We start from the raw sequence: 17,047 nt of genomic DNA, 5'->3' as shown, positions 1-17,047 counted from the left end.
TGTTAGCTAAGAATCAGGATTAGCCACTACGTGCTAGGCAGGTCAGAAACCGCTGCTGTTAGTGCTAATGATCATAAAATTAGCACGTCAGGGCTGTAAATGCCAACCTGGCTGGGCAAGGGGCGAACTCATGAATCACAGCCCCTAAAGCGTTCTAATAGACTACATGTTCTGTGCAGGCTGGTCAGGTGTAGGATGGCAATCGAAGGTTGCCAAAGAAAATTCAGCTGATAATTCAACAGTAGTTAAGAACTGTACAGGAAAGAGAGTAACAGACCAGCCGAGGATGACTAAGGAGGTGAAAAGCAGAAGAACACTCAACTGACAAACCCTAACTTTTAGCTGGTCACGGCAGAACTAGACCTTGACTGGCCTCTGCGATCAGGTTAACCCCTTCACTACTGGTGGAACAACCGTCTGCGCTAGTAGCAGTTTTCAAGAGAACATTGATTCAGTTGAGACACCAGGATGAGGCACGTCTGTATAGCTTCTGGGGGGAACGTAAGGGTTACATAATTCAGCACTGAAAAAGTTAAAGTAGTTAAAACATACTGGACTCCCTGAAAGCCATGGACTGGAATGTGTTGTAAACCTCCGATCGGAGCATTGCAATCAACACACCGGCTCTGTTCCATGGGACGACCACACTGGCAAAGGGAGAAGAAGTGACAGATTAATGAATCCCAGACAGAGGCAAAGGAGCAGCATCTCAGACCCAGAGACATGGAGCGGATTCAGACTCTGAGGCACAGTCTTGGCTCTACTTAGTTCTAAGTCCAGGCCTCACACAGTGAGGTACCTGTCTGATGTGGGTTGTTGCTTTTACGCAGGTACAACTGTGAAAAGATGGTTCAGGGCAATTGCACTTGTAGTTCCCCTCAGTAGTACAGCGAGGGCACTTCTGGCCTCCCCAGCCATCGCATCTCTTGGGTGGAAACACGTGTCTCTTGCCCTTCTGACCAGGGTATTTCCAGGCTGCAAAGTTCCCTAACTATCCTGTGATTTTCCCAGCAAAAGACAGACTGTCTAAGCATGCCTCCTTTGCTTCTCTCCTCAGAGATAGTACACAGTGTGTGATTACCACAGTTATACAAGTTACCACACAGCATCTGAAGAAGTGGGTTTTTAACCCACGAAAGCTTATGCCCAAATAAATCTGTTGGTCTTTAAGGTGCCACCGGACTCCTCGTTGTTTCAATTCAATAAGGTTTGTCCAGGATATTACAGGATATTGTCATATCTGTCAAACAAGATGGTTTAAAAAAAAAAAGGGGGGGGGGGGGGGGGGGGGGGCATTTTACAGGCCTATGAAGAGAGAAGCAACTTCCCAACACTTGAATGCAACATGCAACTTGCTAACTGGAAAGCTCTTACTCACTGAAAGAGGCTGTATTACCACTTGGAGTACAGTAGCTGTTCCAACATTCCCCATGCAATGCTGTAATGGTTGCTCATACAGCTTGCTTGCATTTAACTTTGGGATGTAATTAAATAGCAAATAAAATATAGCAGACAGCTTTTAAAGAAATAACCCACCACCCAAGCCCAAACTCTTACCTCTCCAATAGTGCAGGGATGGCCATTTGGACACACTGTGAGACAAAGAAATCAACAGCATGGTACTGTGAGCAGGACAGAGGTGCATTTTTAAAACAAATTAAAACCGACGCATTCCCCTCTGTGTGCGTACACACACACACACACACACACACACACACACACACACACACACAACCTGACAGCAAGAAATATACTTGCAGATCCAGATCTAGTGGAAAGAAGTAAAATTCTTGAAGCACAGAGGAATCGTATTAGCTGCCCACACAGAAGCCAGAGGTCATTCGGTCTCTCTGTTGACTATGTCTTATAAAGAAACTAGAGAGAAATCCCTGGGAAACTTTGCCACCGTATACTAACTGGGTTTTGTAAGCATGAAAAATACGATGAAATTCCTCTTAGGCATCACATAAATACTAAACTCCTGCTCCACGGACACCTAGCTGAACTTTTTGGAACAGTTATTCTCAGGCAATGGCTCTTCCTACACTGCTGCCAAATCCACTCAGGGATACTTACCATACCAGCGCAGCTGCTTCATTCCCTCCCAATTCACAGCCTGAATCATCATATCTTCAGGCATTGTGGGCAGAAAAGAACGCTAAAAAACATTCCCATGAATAAATACGTTACTACAGCAATGGCTCGGCAACGCACTTGTTTTCCAGTTAAATTAACATGAGAGAACATTAAGGCTGTGGCAGATTGTCAACTGCTCATCAGTGCAAGGAAATAAGGAGAAAGGGAGAGGCAAAACAAGTGGTGAATTCTACTCAGAAGTAAGAAAACTTCATATTCGAATGGGTTGTGTTGCTGAGGAAGCAGCAGGCTCAACCCTGAGAAGGGAAGGGGGCATTACTCCATAAACCCTCCAGCCAATTAAAGAAGGAGGTTGACAGGCTACAGTGGGATTCCTGGCCAGTCTTCCCAGGCCAGGAAGGTAGGAGAAGCAAAATGGGGATGGTTTTAAGGCAGGGGTCACATTGGAGTTAAAAGAAAAACAAAGGTGGTGTTACTTTTCCAAGTGCCCACAAAAATATGGTCCACCTGTGAGACACCACTCCCAGTAGACTGGGCAGGTGATGATGCTCTCTGGGTTTCTTGAGCTTGGCTTCCCTTTTGTACCCTGCTGAACACTGCTAGGCTCCTTAAATCCTTCTTGATTAGGAGGTGGGGGAAAATTGGCACTCTCCCAAGCCCACTCGCTTCTGGGGCGATAACGAGCGGTCACTCAGACTAGATTGTGCAGATCTTCACAGCGTGACCCTCCCACTCCTTTCCTGCATGCTTTGGATGAACCGTGGAATAATTAATAATCCAAGAGCTAGCACTGGGTATCCCAGTTAGTGCTCAGGGAAATGAATGGGACCCCTCAGATCTATTGGCTCAGAGTCTGCAAACACAGGCAGAAGTCACTGTATCAGTTAGCCTTGAAAACATGACATGAGAGTATCTCAACCTCTCAGTAACAGCTAGATACTTTTTTTTTTTAAATGAAACTCAGGTTCTGGAGCGTAAGAAGGCAGCATGAAAGAAGTGCCAGCACTGATTCAGCCAGCACTAGCATGGAATGGCTGAATCCGAGGCCTGGTTTCAAGGTTCTGATATAGGATGCCACGGACAGAGCAGTTTCCTTACCTGCATGGTGGCAGGCGAGAAGGCCAGGTTCCTCAGGGGTTTGAGGACTCGATTCTGCCCACACAGGAAGAGGGCTGCAGTGTGAATGACTATTTCAATCAGTGCCCCGCTGGGGTTGAAGTTTTGCGGACTCACTGCCAGTGATGGGAGACTGTTTGTCACAAGAGATGCTGCAAACTGCTTCAGGGCTGCAGAATCCAGGGCTTTGGAGCTTTGGATGAACTTGTTCATAGCATCACATTGCTGAAGGCAAACATTACAAAAGGGAAAATAAAGTACCCGGTTGCCAACCAGACGAAAAGGTCCAGCAGCTCTTTATACACAATCTAGTGAAGTGTGATACCCCACAGTGCCTTGAAGTAACTGACTATCTGTTTACTGGAGTTGGTCCTTCAGTGTATGCAGACGAAGGGTGGTTCAGTGGCTAGGCTAGGACAATGGCCTGAGATGTGAGAGATCAGGGTTTCAATTTCCTGCTCTGCCACAGACTTTGTGACACCTTGGGCAAGCCACTTAGTCTCGGTCTCCATTCCCTACCTGTAACTATAGTACTTCCCTACTGAACAGGGCGTGTTAAGACTCTGACGTGCTCAGATACTACAGTAAATAGGGTCCGATAGAGCCCTAGGTTAGATAGGGAGGAGGTTTCCCCCCCCCCTTGGAAGACATTCAGATTTCTCTTCAGCTAATCTCTGCCCGATGCTCTCAGAACTGCATTTTGGGCAGAAGGGTAAAGGATGTTCTCTCACATCTGTGACCGAAAGCTTCTTCTCTCAGAAGGAAACAAGTCTGTTCCCTGACAGTCTACAAGCGGCCAATGGAGCAAGGTATCTCACCTCCTTTTTGGGGCGGAGGCTTGTGTTCCTGCATCCATACAGAGCAGTGAGTTCCCTGAAAATAGCCAAGAGCAAGTGAACGGCTTGAGCAGACCCAGAGCTGTTACATGCCTGAAAACCAAGAGAAACTGGTTATGCAGAGGAAAAGGGGCTACATCTGGGCTACCTCAGCTGTCACTGCAATCTTCGCTCAGTAACAGACGTGTACATTTCCCCTCAACCCTGACGTATGCCGCTCTCCCATCGTCACAGAAGGTGACGGGCAAAGGAAATGGCTAGTCAAACTTGAGAAGGCATGGCACAATAAAAGCCACGGTCTTGGCCCAGCGTTCTCTGAGAAAGTCCCCCTCTGCGGAGGGAGCAGTTTATGTTTATGTGGTTTTCCACCATTCCCTGTCACAGCCTCACAAGAACCTGCTTGCAGGAGAGTCCACTGACCTGAACACAATGTAAAAACTCACTGGGGATCTGAAACACCAGTCAAGCAGACCCTTTTTCTATCCACCAGAAATATTTTCTGAACTTCCCTGGTCCAGCCAACCTGCCACTCATCTGTTGCCCCAACTAGACAGTACCTACTTAACCCACACTGGAAGCTATTATTAACTGTTCATATTACTGTAGCATCCACAGGCTCCAATCACAACTGGGGCCCTGGAGGGGATGCACTAACAGGAAGACACAGGTCTTTCCCCAAGCAGCTCACAATCAAGGAGAACAAGCAATGTATGAAGAGGTAGGGAAAAGGAGAAAATTAAACGTATACAGTATCTGTCAGCATGTTTTACATGCACACCTACTTCACGACACGTGTATAGTTATTAAGTTTTGAAATTACGTAAGTATCAAAAGGCAGTGAACGGAAGCACAGCCTGCATGGAAAATCCACTTAGTCCCTCAGCCAGTTGGTTGAACGGAGCCTAAGCCTGTTATTCAAGAAGTGCTTCACAGAACATTTCTAAAAGGGGAGAGAGTGGTGGGGAGGATGATGTGACTGGTAAACAGCACTGGAGATGGGACAATCATCCAAATCTTGCATACAATGGGCGAGATGCATGTCAAGAGAACAAAGATCAGGCCCAGTTAAAAGCCATCAGAACACAGCAAGCAAAGAAAAATCTCCATCTCAGGCATGTGAGAGAGAGAGGGGAGGGAATGGCTAACAGCAAAGCATTAAGAGCTAAAATACTTGCCCACTAAATCTCTCCAAAGTCCTACCCAAAGGGGAACATCTGTGCTGACTGGGGAGAAGAGTTACCTTCTGTGCTTGTGCAACGCCCTTCATCTTGCACTCAATCATTGCTTTTCCCACCGCATCACGCAGGACTCTGTAGTTCTCGCCACATACCAAGTACCGATCAATCTGACTAGGTTGGTCCCTCTGTAGCAACAAAGAACAAACAACCCACCCACACACAGTGTGAATACTGGGCAGACTTTAAGAATGTCACCTTACAAGAGGGAAACTGTTCCACAGAAGCATCCATGTTGTCTGTTGGGGGATGGGATTAATTTCTATTTTAACTAAAATGCTGTGTGCAGGGAGAAGGGCTCCGACTTCCCAGCTAGGGTGAGTGTCTGGTGTCGCCTCTTCCAGGCTGCTAGTCAGACAGGGAGGTTGGTTCTGCTTGGGATGTTACTGCTCTGGGAGCCAGGCTTTGACACAAGCAAAATAATGGCCTTTCTGCAAGTCAGAAGAAATTCCTCTCTACGGAAGGCCGGGATGCTGGAGTAGGTTACTCCCACCCCTACCTGCTCCAGCCCCGCATGACAGTACCAGAGCCACACACCATCAGACACATGAAAAAATGCAAATACAAGAAAAGCCAAGAGGAGGAAACAGCATTCAGAAACATAAATTGTTAAGGAAAGGTGAGTCAGGGAGACATGTTTGCTTTACCTGTTGTTGAATGATTTCCGCTGGGAATACCCAATGAAACTGACTTTCATCCGAAAGCTTCTGAGCAAACTCCATCCCATACTGGTTAGCCAGCTTTCGGACCAGGTAAACTCGGTACCAGTCATTCCCAGCCAGCCTACAGAACCTCATTACTTTCTGAAGGTATTGCTGCTTGTCCACGGCCTTATCCCACTCTGTAGAAAGATTAAAAGTCAAAATTTCTTATCTCGGTCAGCTGTCGCTGTCAGAACTGGCCACAGCATTGGGATCCATTTCCCTGATCTGATCCACTATTCGAGATCTTAGTAGCCTCTCCTTCTCAGATGTTCTTACCCAGGAACATACAGGGATCAAAATGCCCTTATCCTGCGGCTAGAGAAATCTTGATATGGGCATTTCTGTGATGGAAAGCAAATGGTTTGCAAAGCTTTAGACTAAGGGTAACATTTTCAAAAGCAGCTAACAGAGTTAGGGGTCTGATGCCTATTGACTTTCAGTGAGACTTCGGCTCCTCAGGGACCCGATCACTTCTGAAAATGAAACCTGGGCACTTTAGAAAAATTTACCCCAAAACTAGATGGCAAAACTCCAGTGGAGCTAGGAAGAGACTAGAGGAGCTTCAGTTATGTGACTTCATTTAAGTTTCATTAATAATTCTATCCTCAATGCTGAGATGATAAAATAAGTCTCCATTTCAAAGCCATGGTTTCTATTTAATTACTTTCCTCTGCAGGTCGCAGGGTACAGATTTGGCTATTCAATATAGGTTGGCTTCTGTGACAGGCTTGTCGATATGAATACTTAGTTCGCAGCAAGCTGAGGTACAAACCTACCCCACACTAAGCGTCCATATGGCTCTTGCTGTCATGCACTAAAAATTCCATGGTGCACTTTGATCTACCCCGCTTTGAAATGGGAGCAGATTACAGAGAACTTTTAGTGAGCAGCAGAAAGGTCTGCACAGACCCTTAGTGCAGGGCGGATTTACACACCAACTTGTCGCAAAGTGTTTGTACAGACACTCCTTAAAACTGCATGGTAAAGGGGCAGATACGGATCTAATGCAGCTTCTCAACCAAACTCAGGAGTAAAAACAAAAGCTGTACAAAAAGAAAAGAAAAAGCAGGCAGGCTGATTTCCCCCCAGTGCACGTACTGGCGTGAGGCATAGCGACGCAGAGACATGGAACATGTCTCGCAAGTCCATCAGAGGGGCCTGTATCCTGGATGTAGCCTTTGACACATTAGCATTTTCATTGAGGGCAGCAGAGCCCAACTTGCCTTTAGGTCTCTGTGTTTCCAAGAGCAGCTCTGCAGCCCTATCCAGGCACAGCCGGACCCTGGCCACCCCCTGCAGGTACTCAATCGAGGACTCCCGAAGGGTTTCTTGGTTGTTCCTCTTCAGATAGCTCTCCAGAAAGCGTCCGTCTTCCCGCAGATGGTTGATTTGGTCTTCCTGAGCGCAGGCGCCAATCCTTTCGTACATCGAATCCTGCAAAGGGAAACATCAGTCCGATTTCCAGCGTGGTGCCCCAAACCCAACTGCTGGAGTTTAAGCCTCTCCTGGCCTAATCTAATCATGCTCAAACCACACCCAGCGTCCTGAAGCAGAGGAGCTCATGGAATGCTGCAGCACAAGCCTTCTCTGGGGATCTGACAAAGCAGGAGCGTCTGCTGCCGAACAGAGCCATGGTTTTAACATTCTCTTGCTCTCGCCCTTTCTAGGCGGATAAGACTCCTTCCCACATAGTCAGCGTGTGTGCTCGAGCTCAGCCAGGATTACAGAAAAAGCCGTATTCTTGAAACATTGCTATATGGATTCTATTGGGCCAGGACATCCCCACGCAGCACCTCTGACATGAAGGAGATGGGGCAAGCAGACCTACCTCCAAACAATTGACAAAAAGGGTGTAAAGTTCTGTCTTGTCATCTTTGTCCAGGATCTGGCACTGCTCTACCTGGGCCAGGTAATCCTGCAGGTAGGCTTTCACATCACTGAAGCTATGAAACAGAGAAACCTTCTCTTACCAACTACTGCAACGCTGATGGCTACTAATCATTATTTAGAACATAAATTGCAAATTCTGTCCACATGGCAGAAAAGTTCACTTCAGGTCCAGCTGAGAGGGAAGCAAAAGTCAAGGCAGGTCATAGCTGGAGTCACATGGGACCTCTGATCCACCAAAAGGCTATCATGGTGATGAGAACCAGTGCTATGGGCAACAATGTTGTGCCATCACACCCCAGCATGGTCCTATATAACCTCTATTATCCTATGCTCTGAGAGCCAGTAGGCTCTGAATGCTGGCCAGGTAACATGGTAACTTAATTCAGCTTCCAAATGAAACGGAGAAATTCTATGCTGTGTCTCCTTTGCCATTTTCGGAGGCACTCTCAAGTCTTCCTTTAAATGAGACCCTCAACCACAGAAGAAACACAAATACACAGTATGCAAGGACTGATGTCTGTACAGAGAAAAGCCCTCTCACTTTCTATTCTGAATCTAGCACTGGAGAAACCAGCACATGCACCATTTGTGAGAATTCCTCTTCTGTATGTGGCTCACGCAGTGCCACACTGGAGTGGCCAAAAGTGGGTTACTATACACAGAGACACCGATAACTACACTTCTGAAGCCTCGGACATGCTTACTTAATCAAAAGGCAGCTTTTCTGGATGGGACAGGCTCTTTATGTGACAAATGTACAGTACAGAGTGAGTAATTTAAACACAAAACCCCTCACATTATATAGTTAGAAAATTAAAGATTTATAAAATATTCATTTGCCAGTGTTTTAAGTGTTCTTTGTGCATCAGTGTGTCAGCTTCATTCTTTAGCTTTCCTAAGAGTTCTCTCACATATAGGTGAGGAGTAGCTCCCGATTAGCTCACATATGGGTCAGGACTGGATGGATACATATTCTCAAATGTAGGGCACAAAAAGATACTGCACACACACACACAAATACACCCCCACCCAACACTGGTGCTGATGCAGAAGCAAAGATTGGTTTTCACAGGACGAGGTTCAAATCTCAGAACTTGGCTAAAATTCTCCCTCATTCTGTGAGTAGTACATAACGAAAGAGCAGGGAGAGAAGCTGGCCTGGCTGAAGAGGTTAAGGATGGCATGTAACCCACGCTCACCCATCAGCTTTTTGGCTGAACTTACCTGTATTTCAAAAGCAGCTTCAGCACCACTGAGCGGATGATAGGAGTCTTATCCACCACGTCATCAAATGGGGACAGCAATTTCGTGTATACAGTGCGGTGATCTGAATACAGAGGAAAAATTGACTCATGGGCTATGGCAGGGGTTCTCACAACACATTTTTTGGTGGCCTCAGAGTGCAGCCACCACCGCTTGCTGGTGGCCGCTCTGACAATTTTTCCTAAAATACTTAATTAATTTTAGGAAAAACAAACAAATCTGCACACACACACACACGTCCAAATCGTCATTTATTTATGTTGGGGTTGGGGTTTTTTTTTTGCAGACTCAGTAATAAAAACAATTTACAGTTGTCTCTATTCTGTACTGGACCTAAACAGAACAGAAACAAATAAGGTGCTTTGCATGTTTTTGTCTTTGTTGTTGTTGTTTCTTTTGCTTTCTTGGTTGCTTTTTAAAGACTTGCTAGGTAGTAAGTCTGTTTCTGTGAAAAGTGATATTTGTATGTTTGTTAATATCACTTTTCACAGCAGCAGACTTGCTAGCTAGCTGGAAGGCAGTGAAAAGTGATATTAACAAACATATAAATGTCACTTTTCACAGGAGATTTACACAGCCCTGGCAAGTCAGGGGCCAAATTAAGCCCTGGATGGGGATACTGAGGCAGCGGGGCAATGGGGGGCATGGATGGGGGCCAGGGGAGACTGGGGGAGGAGGGGGGTGAGCCCAGGGACGGGAGTCCTGCAGCTGCACGGTCAGGGACCAGAGCCCTGTGACCAGGGCCAGAGGACACAGCAGGGACCAGGAGCGTTGTGGGGCAGGGGGTGAGCCCGTCACCCATTGCCACACGGCAGGGGGATGGAGCATGTGGCCAAAACCTGGGGCCAGAGGTCACAGCGAGTGCCAGGGTGATGAGGGGGAGGGGTGAGCCCGGGGACTGGAGCCCGGCAGCCACGTGACCGGGGCTGGATCCTGTGACCTCGCGGCTAGAACCTCAAACCCTGCAGCTGGGGGACGGAGCCTGCCGCTGTGAGGCCAAAGCCTGAGGCCAGAGGCCCATGGTTGGAGCCCGTGGCCGGAGCCCGAAGCCCTGCAGCTGGGGACAGAGCCCGCTGCCGCACAGCTGGAACCTGCCGCCTGCCACCCCAGGGCTGGAGCCTGACCCCGCTGCCCCCAGAAGGGTGGGACACTCACTAGCTGCCTGCTCCTCTGGCGTTTGTGGCTCCAGAAGAGGGCAGGGCCCAACCCCTGCTGGCGGCTCGAGGGGGAGAGGGCACAGCTCCGGAGGCGGTGGCCACATAAAAAGCCCCCCCGGTGGCCGCATTTGAGAAACACTGGGCTAGCGAGAAGCAGGAGAACAGATTCGATCAGGTTGTTGACACAGGCAGGAGGAACTGAGCTTACTTGCTGGGCCTATTCTCAAAGGCTGCCGGTGAACAAACAGCAGTTTGAGCAGCTCCTGGATCACCGCTTTCTCTGGGGGTTCGTTATCTTTGAAACACATGGTGGAAACCAGGTCTATGAAGAAGCTATTGCACATCTGACGGAACTGGGCATTCCTCTTTATTGCAACGCTGAGGAAACGGTGGGAAAAGAAATCACTAAGGTAGCCAGACAACTGCCGAACCAGTTACATTGCATGGCACAGAGGTCCAACTAGATGATCTAGTGATTCCTTCTGGCCTCAAACTCTATGCCTGACACTGTGGATAAAGCTCAGATGCCCATAGGCAACAGGGTGATTTTATCAGCAAAACGAGACTCTATATCGACAACCAGTTTTAACAAGGCATTATTACAAGGCATTTCTCAGAGCTATTATCTGTGAAGACTGTATCCCACTGCCATTTGTGCTCTTATTGCCAGCGACCCAGGACACTGTTACCGCTGACTTCTTGCTAAGAAGCAGAAAACAGTGACCCAAGATAGGAGTAGTTTAATCACTTGATTCATGCACTTTGCTTTACAGAGTATCTGAAACTTCTCAAATGGAATGAGGGAACTTCCTCGCCATACCTTTAAACACAGGGCAGAGGGGAAATACCGGAGACCAGTATAATTTATCCTACCAACTTTTCCGGTACTTAGACCTTCAGTGCTGAGGGTCAGGGTCTCCCAACACAACTAGCCAATTATCTCCTGCTGCAGGGTTAGTGGCACAGGGTTGTCATAGGAAGGATGGAATACCTGAGCTCCTGGGAGATGGTTACACTATAGTCATCTGGCAGGTTAACTTTGCAGTATGGACAGAATATCTGCCCTGGTGTCAGCCACTGTTTGATGCAACTCTGACAGAAGACATGATCACAAGGCAGGTTGACTGGATCCTTAGGGTCTTCCAGGCAGATCGGACATGGCTTCAGACCATATCTGTAATCCAATCAACACAATTAAACCCAAGCACTCAAGCTACAGGCCTAAAGAGTCTTCTACTGCGACTCAGATTAAGGATCAGAAGAGGGAACCTGGGTCACTGGTACGTCTCTCAAGGTCAGGGAAGAGGATAAGGCAGGAGTGGGCCAGCCGGGGGCTAGCCTCCCCAAGCCCATGGTTCACCTGCTGCCCATGGTCACTAGTTACATTAAGGATAAATTTGGCCCATTGTACCTTATTCCTACAACAGCAGCAAATTTCATTCATTCAATCTATGCTGAAGCTCTTAGGCTCACGAGTGAGCTGCCCTGCGCTTGCTGAAGGAAGAGGGAAGTGGGAAGTAACAAGAGGATATACGAAAGTCAGCCTAGTGCATAATAATATGTTGAAAACACACTTGGGAAAATACATGCTCTGTAGGGACTCCTATCTCCCAAGGCTCAGCCTGGGTCAATGTTCTCCCCACCCCGAGTCCACACACTCTGCATGCTACACTATCTGTTCCAGGCTCAATGCAAAACTCAGAAATACTTAGTGTAAACCTACGCACACACGCTTTTAGGAACATGCCCATCCCAATGACCTTACTTGCAAATAGTTGCGTTGGCTTCCTCCTTACATTGGCACAGCACTTTCATCACTGCATTGAACGTTTTATGAGTCTTGATGTCAGAGTCCCACTGCAGACACTGGAAGGGAGGGCAACAATAAGTGACTCTACTTTGCTGCTTTAGATGGAGATTTCCAGAGACAGGAGAAGCAAAAGGAAGGAAAAACCCTCAAATGCAGCCAGCACTGCCCATATCTATTTGCTCACTTTAGCACAGCAGTCTAGCACCACACTTTACGGTACCAGGGAAAAGCAGCTGGCTTGACAGTTCTTGAGAGCAGTCAGGGGCCTCTGACGTTGCAGTAGCTGTGGGAGCAGGGGACAGGGTGGCCTTTCAAGCACCACTCTTGTGTGGCTCCCCTCTGGGTGCGGTTGCAGATTTTTCTCCTTTATAGGCTTTTCCTTTGCCTGCTTCTGTGACTCAACTTCGGAAAAGGGAGGCCTGGGTGATCCCTTTCTAGCTGGGATCTGTGGGGACGTGGATCCTTCATTCAGGGGAGGAAATAACCAGGAAGCCTCAGCAAAACAACAGGGAGCTCAGAATGAAAACTGACTTATGGAAGCAAAAGATTCTTACTATCTGAAGCAGGATTTCTGATTGGCTGCAGTTCTGCATGCAGAACAGAACTAGCAGGGGCTTTTCAGAGGGCAGGTCTCAGACCCAGTCCACAGATTTGACAGGTTTGGTTCTGCCTCCTATAGCTACACTGTTGGATCTGTGAAACTGGCTCTGAAGGACCATTGGAGGAAATCGCCATGTTTGCAGGCAACTCATGAAGAGAAGGAGAGATGAGATGTGTTGAGAACTCATTGTTCTAAATGATTTCCCCAGCTCTGTGTGTGACTAATGACCAGGAGCAGGTTTTGGATAGCACTCCTTTAGCAAATTCAAATCATCTTTCAGAAAGAGAGGAGAGAGCCCTACTTCAACCCCAGATGCTGCTTAATGAGGATGTTCTTACATTGCCTAGCAGCAAGATGTGTCTCTTTACCAGATCCTGCAATTCTGGAATCAGGGACTCGGTCCCAAGCAGCATGTGTTCCACAAAGAGGGACATAGAGAAGACCCGATTCCACCGAAGCCTGTCAGAGAGAAAGCAGTTACAATACTATCACAAGGGAGCCTCCTGGGCTGAAATGAATGAAATAGGGAGGAGGAAGGGAAAAGGCAACATCAGACGATCAAGTCAGAGCAGTGTGATATGACCACTGCTTTCATGCTGACAAACGTGGTCTCATTGTTCCCTTGTGCGCCTCTCGCCGTTTCTGGCATCTCTCTATTGTCTCATTTCAGACTTAGATTGCAAGTTCCTTGGGGCAATGACTGCCTTTTTGTTGTCTCTTTATATAGCGCCAGAACAGTGGAGTTCTTAGGCGCTACCGCCATACGAGTAAACAACCATACGTTCACTAGATTGTGGATAAGGACAACCCTATACAGGTTTGATGCCTAGATCACAGGGCTAATAAGAGATCTCCACTATCTATAGGGTTTTCCCTCACCCACTCCTGTTTTCCTAAGACACTAGTTAATTTTAAACTGTCTGGGACCGTCCTCGGAGAGGAAGCAAGACTGGGGTGAAGCTCCAAATATCTGCCAGAGTCAGTGTACGTGCGGGATTAATGTGGAGATGAGCTGTTACTTCAGCGGTGGCAGTCTACCAAGCACCAGGATCCACCCAGTGATTTCATCCAGAGATTTAAAATGATCCTGGATCCCATTTGGAATGGGAGTTGCTGATTTTTAAACAAAGACTTGGGAAAAATCGAGAAAGCCCTGTAGTGCAGAACAGACATGTTCTGGGGAAATGACAATCAATGCAGCCCAGCAGTAACGCTGGAGGGGTTAAAACAGTTTTAGTCCGAGAACGACAGTACTGTAGATACATTCAGTCCATACTAGACATCGTCCCCTTGAAGGGCAAGATACAAGGAGTCTTTCAGGACTGAGATTCTTAGTGGGTCAATGTTACTTACTTGACTTCCTGGAGCAGTTGATGGCACTGACTTCCACTATCCTTAGAACCGCTCTCCATGCAGACGAGTTCAATGGGCATATGAAGATTCTTCACCTGCTGTAGCCAAATCTGTGGCCTGGACTTCAACACTTGATCCTCCAGCATCTCAGCACAAGCCATTGCAGCAAACACATCCAGAACCTAGACAGGCACCCGCACACATAGGCTTTAGTATAACTTGGCAGCTGGAAAGGTGACATCCTCTTCCCAGCTCAGTTTCACAGCTACTTGTGAGTAGTGGGCGGTGTGCTCTGATTTGCTATTGTAGGGTTACTCATGAGTGCTGTGCACACTGGTTCACACTCCTGGAGTTCCAGGATTTATGTGCCCCTGGCTCAGGTCATCATCAGATCTCCTAGATTAACCCGGAGTGTGGTAAATTATTTATTCCTTGCCATTACTACAGGGCAGATCTGATAATGGGTTGAATATCCAGGGTATTAAAGATCCATATCTATTTTTCTGTTCCCACGGTTGCAGGTGCTTTATTGCTGCTGCAATAGAAAGACAGATCAAAGGGAACCGAAACGCTATGTAGGGGAGCTGTGCTAGTTGGAGCTCTCTTCCTCCCAGGGCTAAGAACCACATCATGCCAGATAGAGACCGTACCATCTCATAAGGTGACGAAGTGCTTCCCCTCTCAGCCTGGTAGAGAAGACTATTGAGGACACTGGGGTTCACAGCCAGGATCCTGGAGAAGTTCTGCAGCCGGCTCCTAAATTGATGGTACCCAAGGTGGACCCAGGGCAGGGAAAGCATCTTCTCCTCTCCGCCTATAGATGCTGCCTTCAGTTCCTCAATGCACGATAAGAGGGCGATTTGCAGAAACTGAACATTTAAAAGAAAATAAAGAAAATAAAAGTTTTCTCTGCCCCAAAATGCCTACAAGAACATTCCTGAATTAATCAACGCTATACAGAGAAAATGATTTTAAAGTATTTTTTTTACTGAGCAAATCTTTGTTGTTGAGTGGATTTGGTAAATATGCTATCATGTCAGTGTCCCCAGGTGCTCCTACCAGAGTTGACCAGGTGACTTTCTGAAAGTAATGTTCCATCCATTTGAAACAGCAGTTCCAGTGGCAAGTTGTATCTTCCTTTTGCCATCCAACTGCTAGGCACCTCCACAAGAGGGACTCGGATTGGGTCCCGAGAAAGAGGCCAGGTGAATGCTCTAGTGTACGTTCTTCAGTATCATGTATGAAATAAGCTCTGCTCCCCCACATCTAAATTATTCTTGGTCCTTGGTTCAAACACTGACCTGTAACTCCTCAGAAGAGGACACGCCTATGGTCAGGAGGATGAAGTCTCTGACATAGCAGCGGAAGAGCACGTTCCTTTCTTCCTCGGCCAGATTTGAAATAAACTCGCCCAGTGGAGTCTTCTGGAAGATACCCACAAACTTCTCTGTATGGCCTGGAACATCAGGATGCAAAAGGAAGTTTGATATTACAAGGAAAATTAGTTGGATACAGTACCCCTCCCAAAGGGGTTTTGCAGTACAGAATTAACCAGTGGCGTGGCAGTCTCAGCACTACCTCCCCTCACAGCCCCAAAGACTGCCACCTGCTTTACCGAGGAGGAGTATTGGTCAGGCACTGAGATCACCTCTCTCTGCCTTTGTAAAGGGCCCAGGGATCTTTTAACATTTACCTGGACAGCACAACCGATGTGAGCAGAAACCACCCCACCATATTTCCCCATTCCTGTGACCATCTGTCTATGCTCATCACCGGAGCAGCTGAGTGAGTAATTTTAGAACACCCCACCTTCCTTTAGCACAGTAGTCTGCTGTCTGCCATGAATGGGACCCCATATCCTGGTAAGAGACTTGAAGGCAGGACCTGGCCCAAAGACAAGTGTACTGGGGTCCACTGACACATCAACTCCTGATAGTCCCAGGTATTTCCAATATAGGGGGCACAGAAAACGAGAGTGTGAGACCAGGCAAAAGCTAAAGTTAGATGCGCAGCACTCTAGTGTCTTACATGGGACGGGGCACTGAAAGCAGCCTCATGGTCATAAGAAAATAAATAGTGGCAGTGACAACCCAGGGTTTTCAGCAAAGGAATTAGCTGCAATGCTCTGCCTTACTGAGCTCAAACTGGGCTCTCACCTTCAGTGCCTGGGATGTATTGAGCCTGCAACCACAGCTCTTCCAAATAATCCTTTATCCTCCAGCTGAAGGGCATTTCATTGCCAGCATGTGCAGACACCTTCATGTCGTTCTGCACCAGAATCGTCTCCGTCTGAGAGCTGAGCGGGGGCACAAACAGAAGACAGTGGGCAGTTAGTGCTCAGTGCTATCACTTGGGGGGCTCTGGTCAGTTTCAAGCAGGTGGCTGGGACTGAGAGTGCCAAAAGCAAGGAAATACAGAATGGTAGGATTGGACAACACAAGCTGTCCTGCCAATCACAGAAGAGTGTTGATAGGGCCCCGCCGATTACACATCCTCCCAGCAAGAACTGCAACGTGGCCCTTATGCTGCAAGAGAAAATAACTTGTGTGTTAGTTCTCCATGCAAATATAGAGCCATTAACTTGATCGGCCTTCAATGCTGCTCACCCCAGCCCTCCCACTGCAGTTTTCGGCAGCTCACCTGCTGTTACCCATGTTGTAAGGGATGCTCAGAAGGTTCAAATCACTGAAGATGAACATCCATAGATTTTTCACGCAGCCCTCTGTATTCGGACTGACCAATAACTCCAGGTTGCAGTCTCGGTCTGTGATTGACACCATATGAGCCAGGAACGGAGTCACCACATTCTGGACTCGCTTCCACAGGGTGTGTCTGTGGGTGACAGAGAGACGGACGCAGACAAAGTGGAGAGTGAGCGTTGCTGATCTGCATGTTCAGAAGTCAACGCATGCCTGTTGCGGGACGTTTCCGAGGGGAAATCTGCTCAATTACGTTTGTAAACAAGGGAGAGAGACCTAATCCTGC

General features: G+C 47.6%; 1 protein-coding gene across 1 annotated transcript in view; it reads right to left on the bottom strand.

Moving 5' to 3' along the window:
- The window catches only part of RNF213 (ring finger protein 213), an 83,697-nt gene that overhangs the window by 11,337 nt on the left and 55,313 nt on the right, over positions 1–17,047 (bottom strand). Inside the window, exons 36-54 of the mRNA XM_026654454.2 lie at positions 16,703–16,894; positions 16,219–16,358; positions 15,364–15,518; positions 14,713–14,931; positions 14,063–14,244; positions 13,048–13,168; positions 12,064–12,164; positions 11,290–11,472; positions 10,507–10,676; positions 9,103–9,205; positions 7,817–7,931; positions 7,212–7,422; positions 5,932–6,125; positions 5,290–5,412; positions 4,032–4,142; positions 3,196–3,438; positions 2,077–2,158; positions 1,558–1,592; positions 553–647 (exon numbers count right to left, since the gene is read on the bottom strand). Of these exons, the coding sequence (XP_026510239.1) occupies positions 553–647; positions 1,558–1,592; positions 2,077–2,158; positions 3,196–3,438; positions 4,032–4,142; positions 5,290–5,412; positions 5,932–6,125; positions 7,212–7,422; positions 7,817–7,931; positions 9,103–9,205; positions 10,507–10,676; positions 11,290–11,472; positions 12,064–12,164; positions 13,048–13,168; positions 14,063–14,244; positions 14,713–14,931; positions 15,364–15,518; positions 16,219–16,358; positions 16,703–16,894 (2,775 nt within the window). The remainder of the gene's footprint in view (positions 1–552; positions 648–1,557; positions 1,593–2,076; positions 2,159–3,195; positions 3,439–4,031; positions 4,143–5,289; positions 5,413–5,931; positions 6,126–7,211; positions 7,423–7,816; positions 7,932–9,102; positions 9,206–10,506; positions 10,677–11,289; positions 11,473–12,063; positions 12,165–13,047; positions 13,169–14,062; positions 14,245–14,712; positions 14,932–15,363; positions 15,519–16,218; positions 16,359–16,702; positions 16,895–17,047) is intronic.

This window comes from Terrapene carolina, unplaced genomic scaffold (assembly GCF_002925995.2).
Source record: "Terrapene carolina triunguis isolate 2854851 unplaced genomic scaffold, T_m_triunguis-2.0 Scaffold192, whole genome shotgun sequence".
NCBI lineage: Eukaryota > Metazoa > Chordata > Testudines > Emydidae > Terrapene > Terrapene triunguis.
This window is presented reverse-complemented; position numbering and strand designations above follow the sequence as displayed.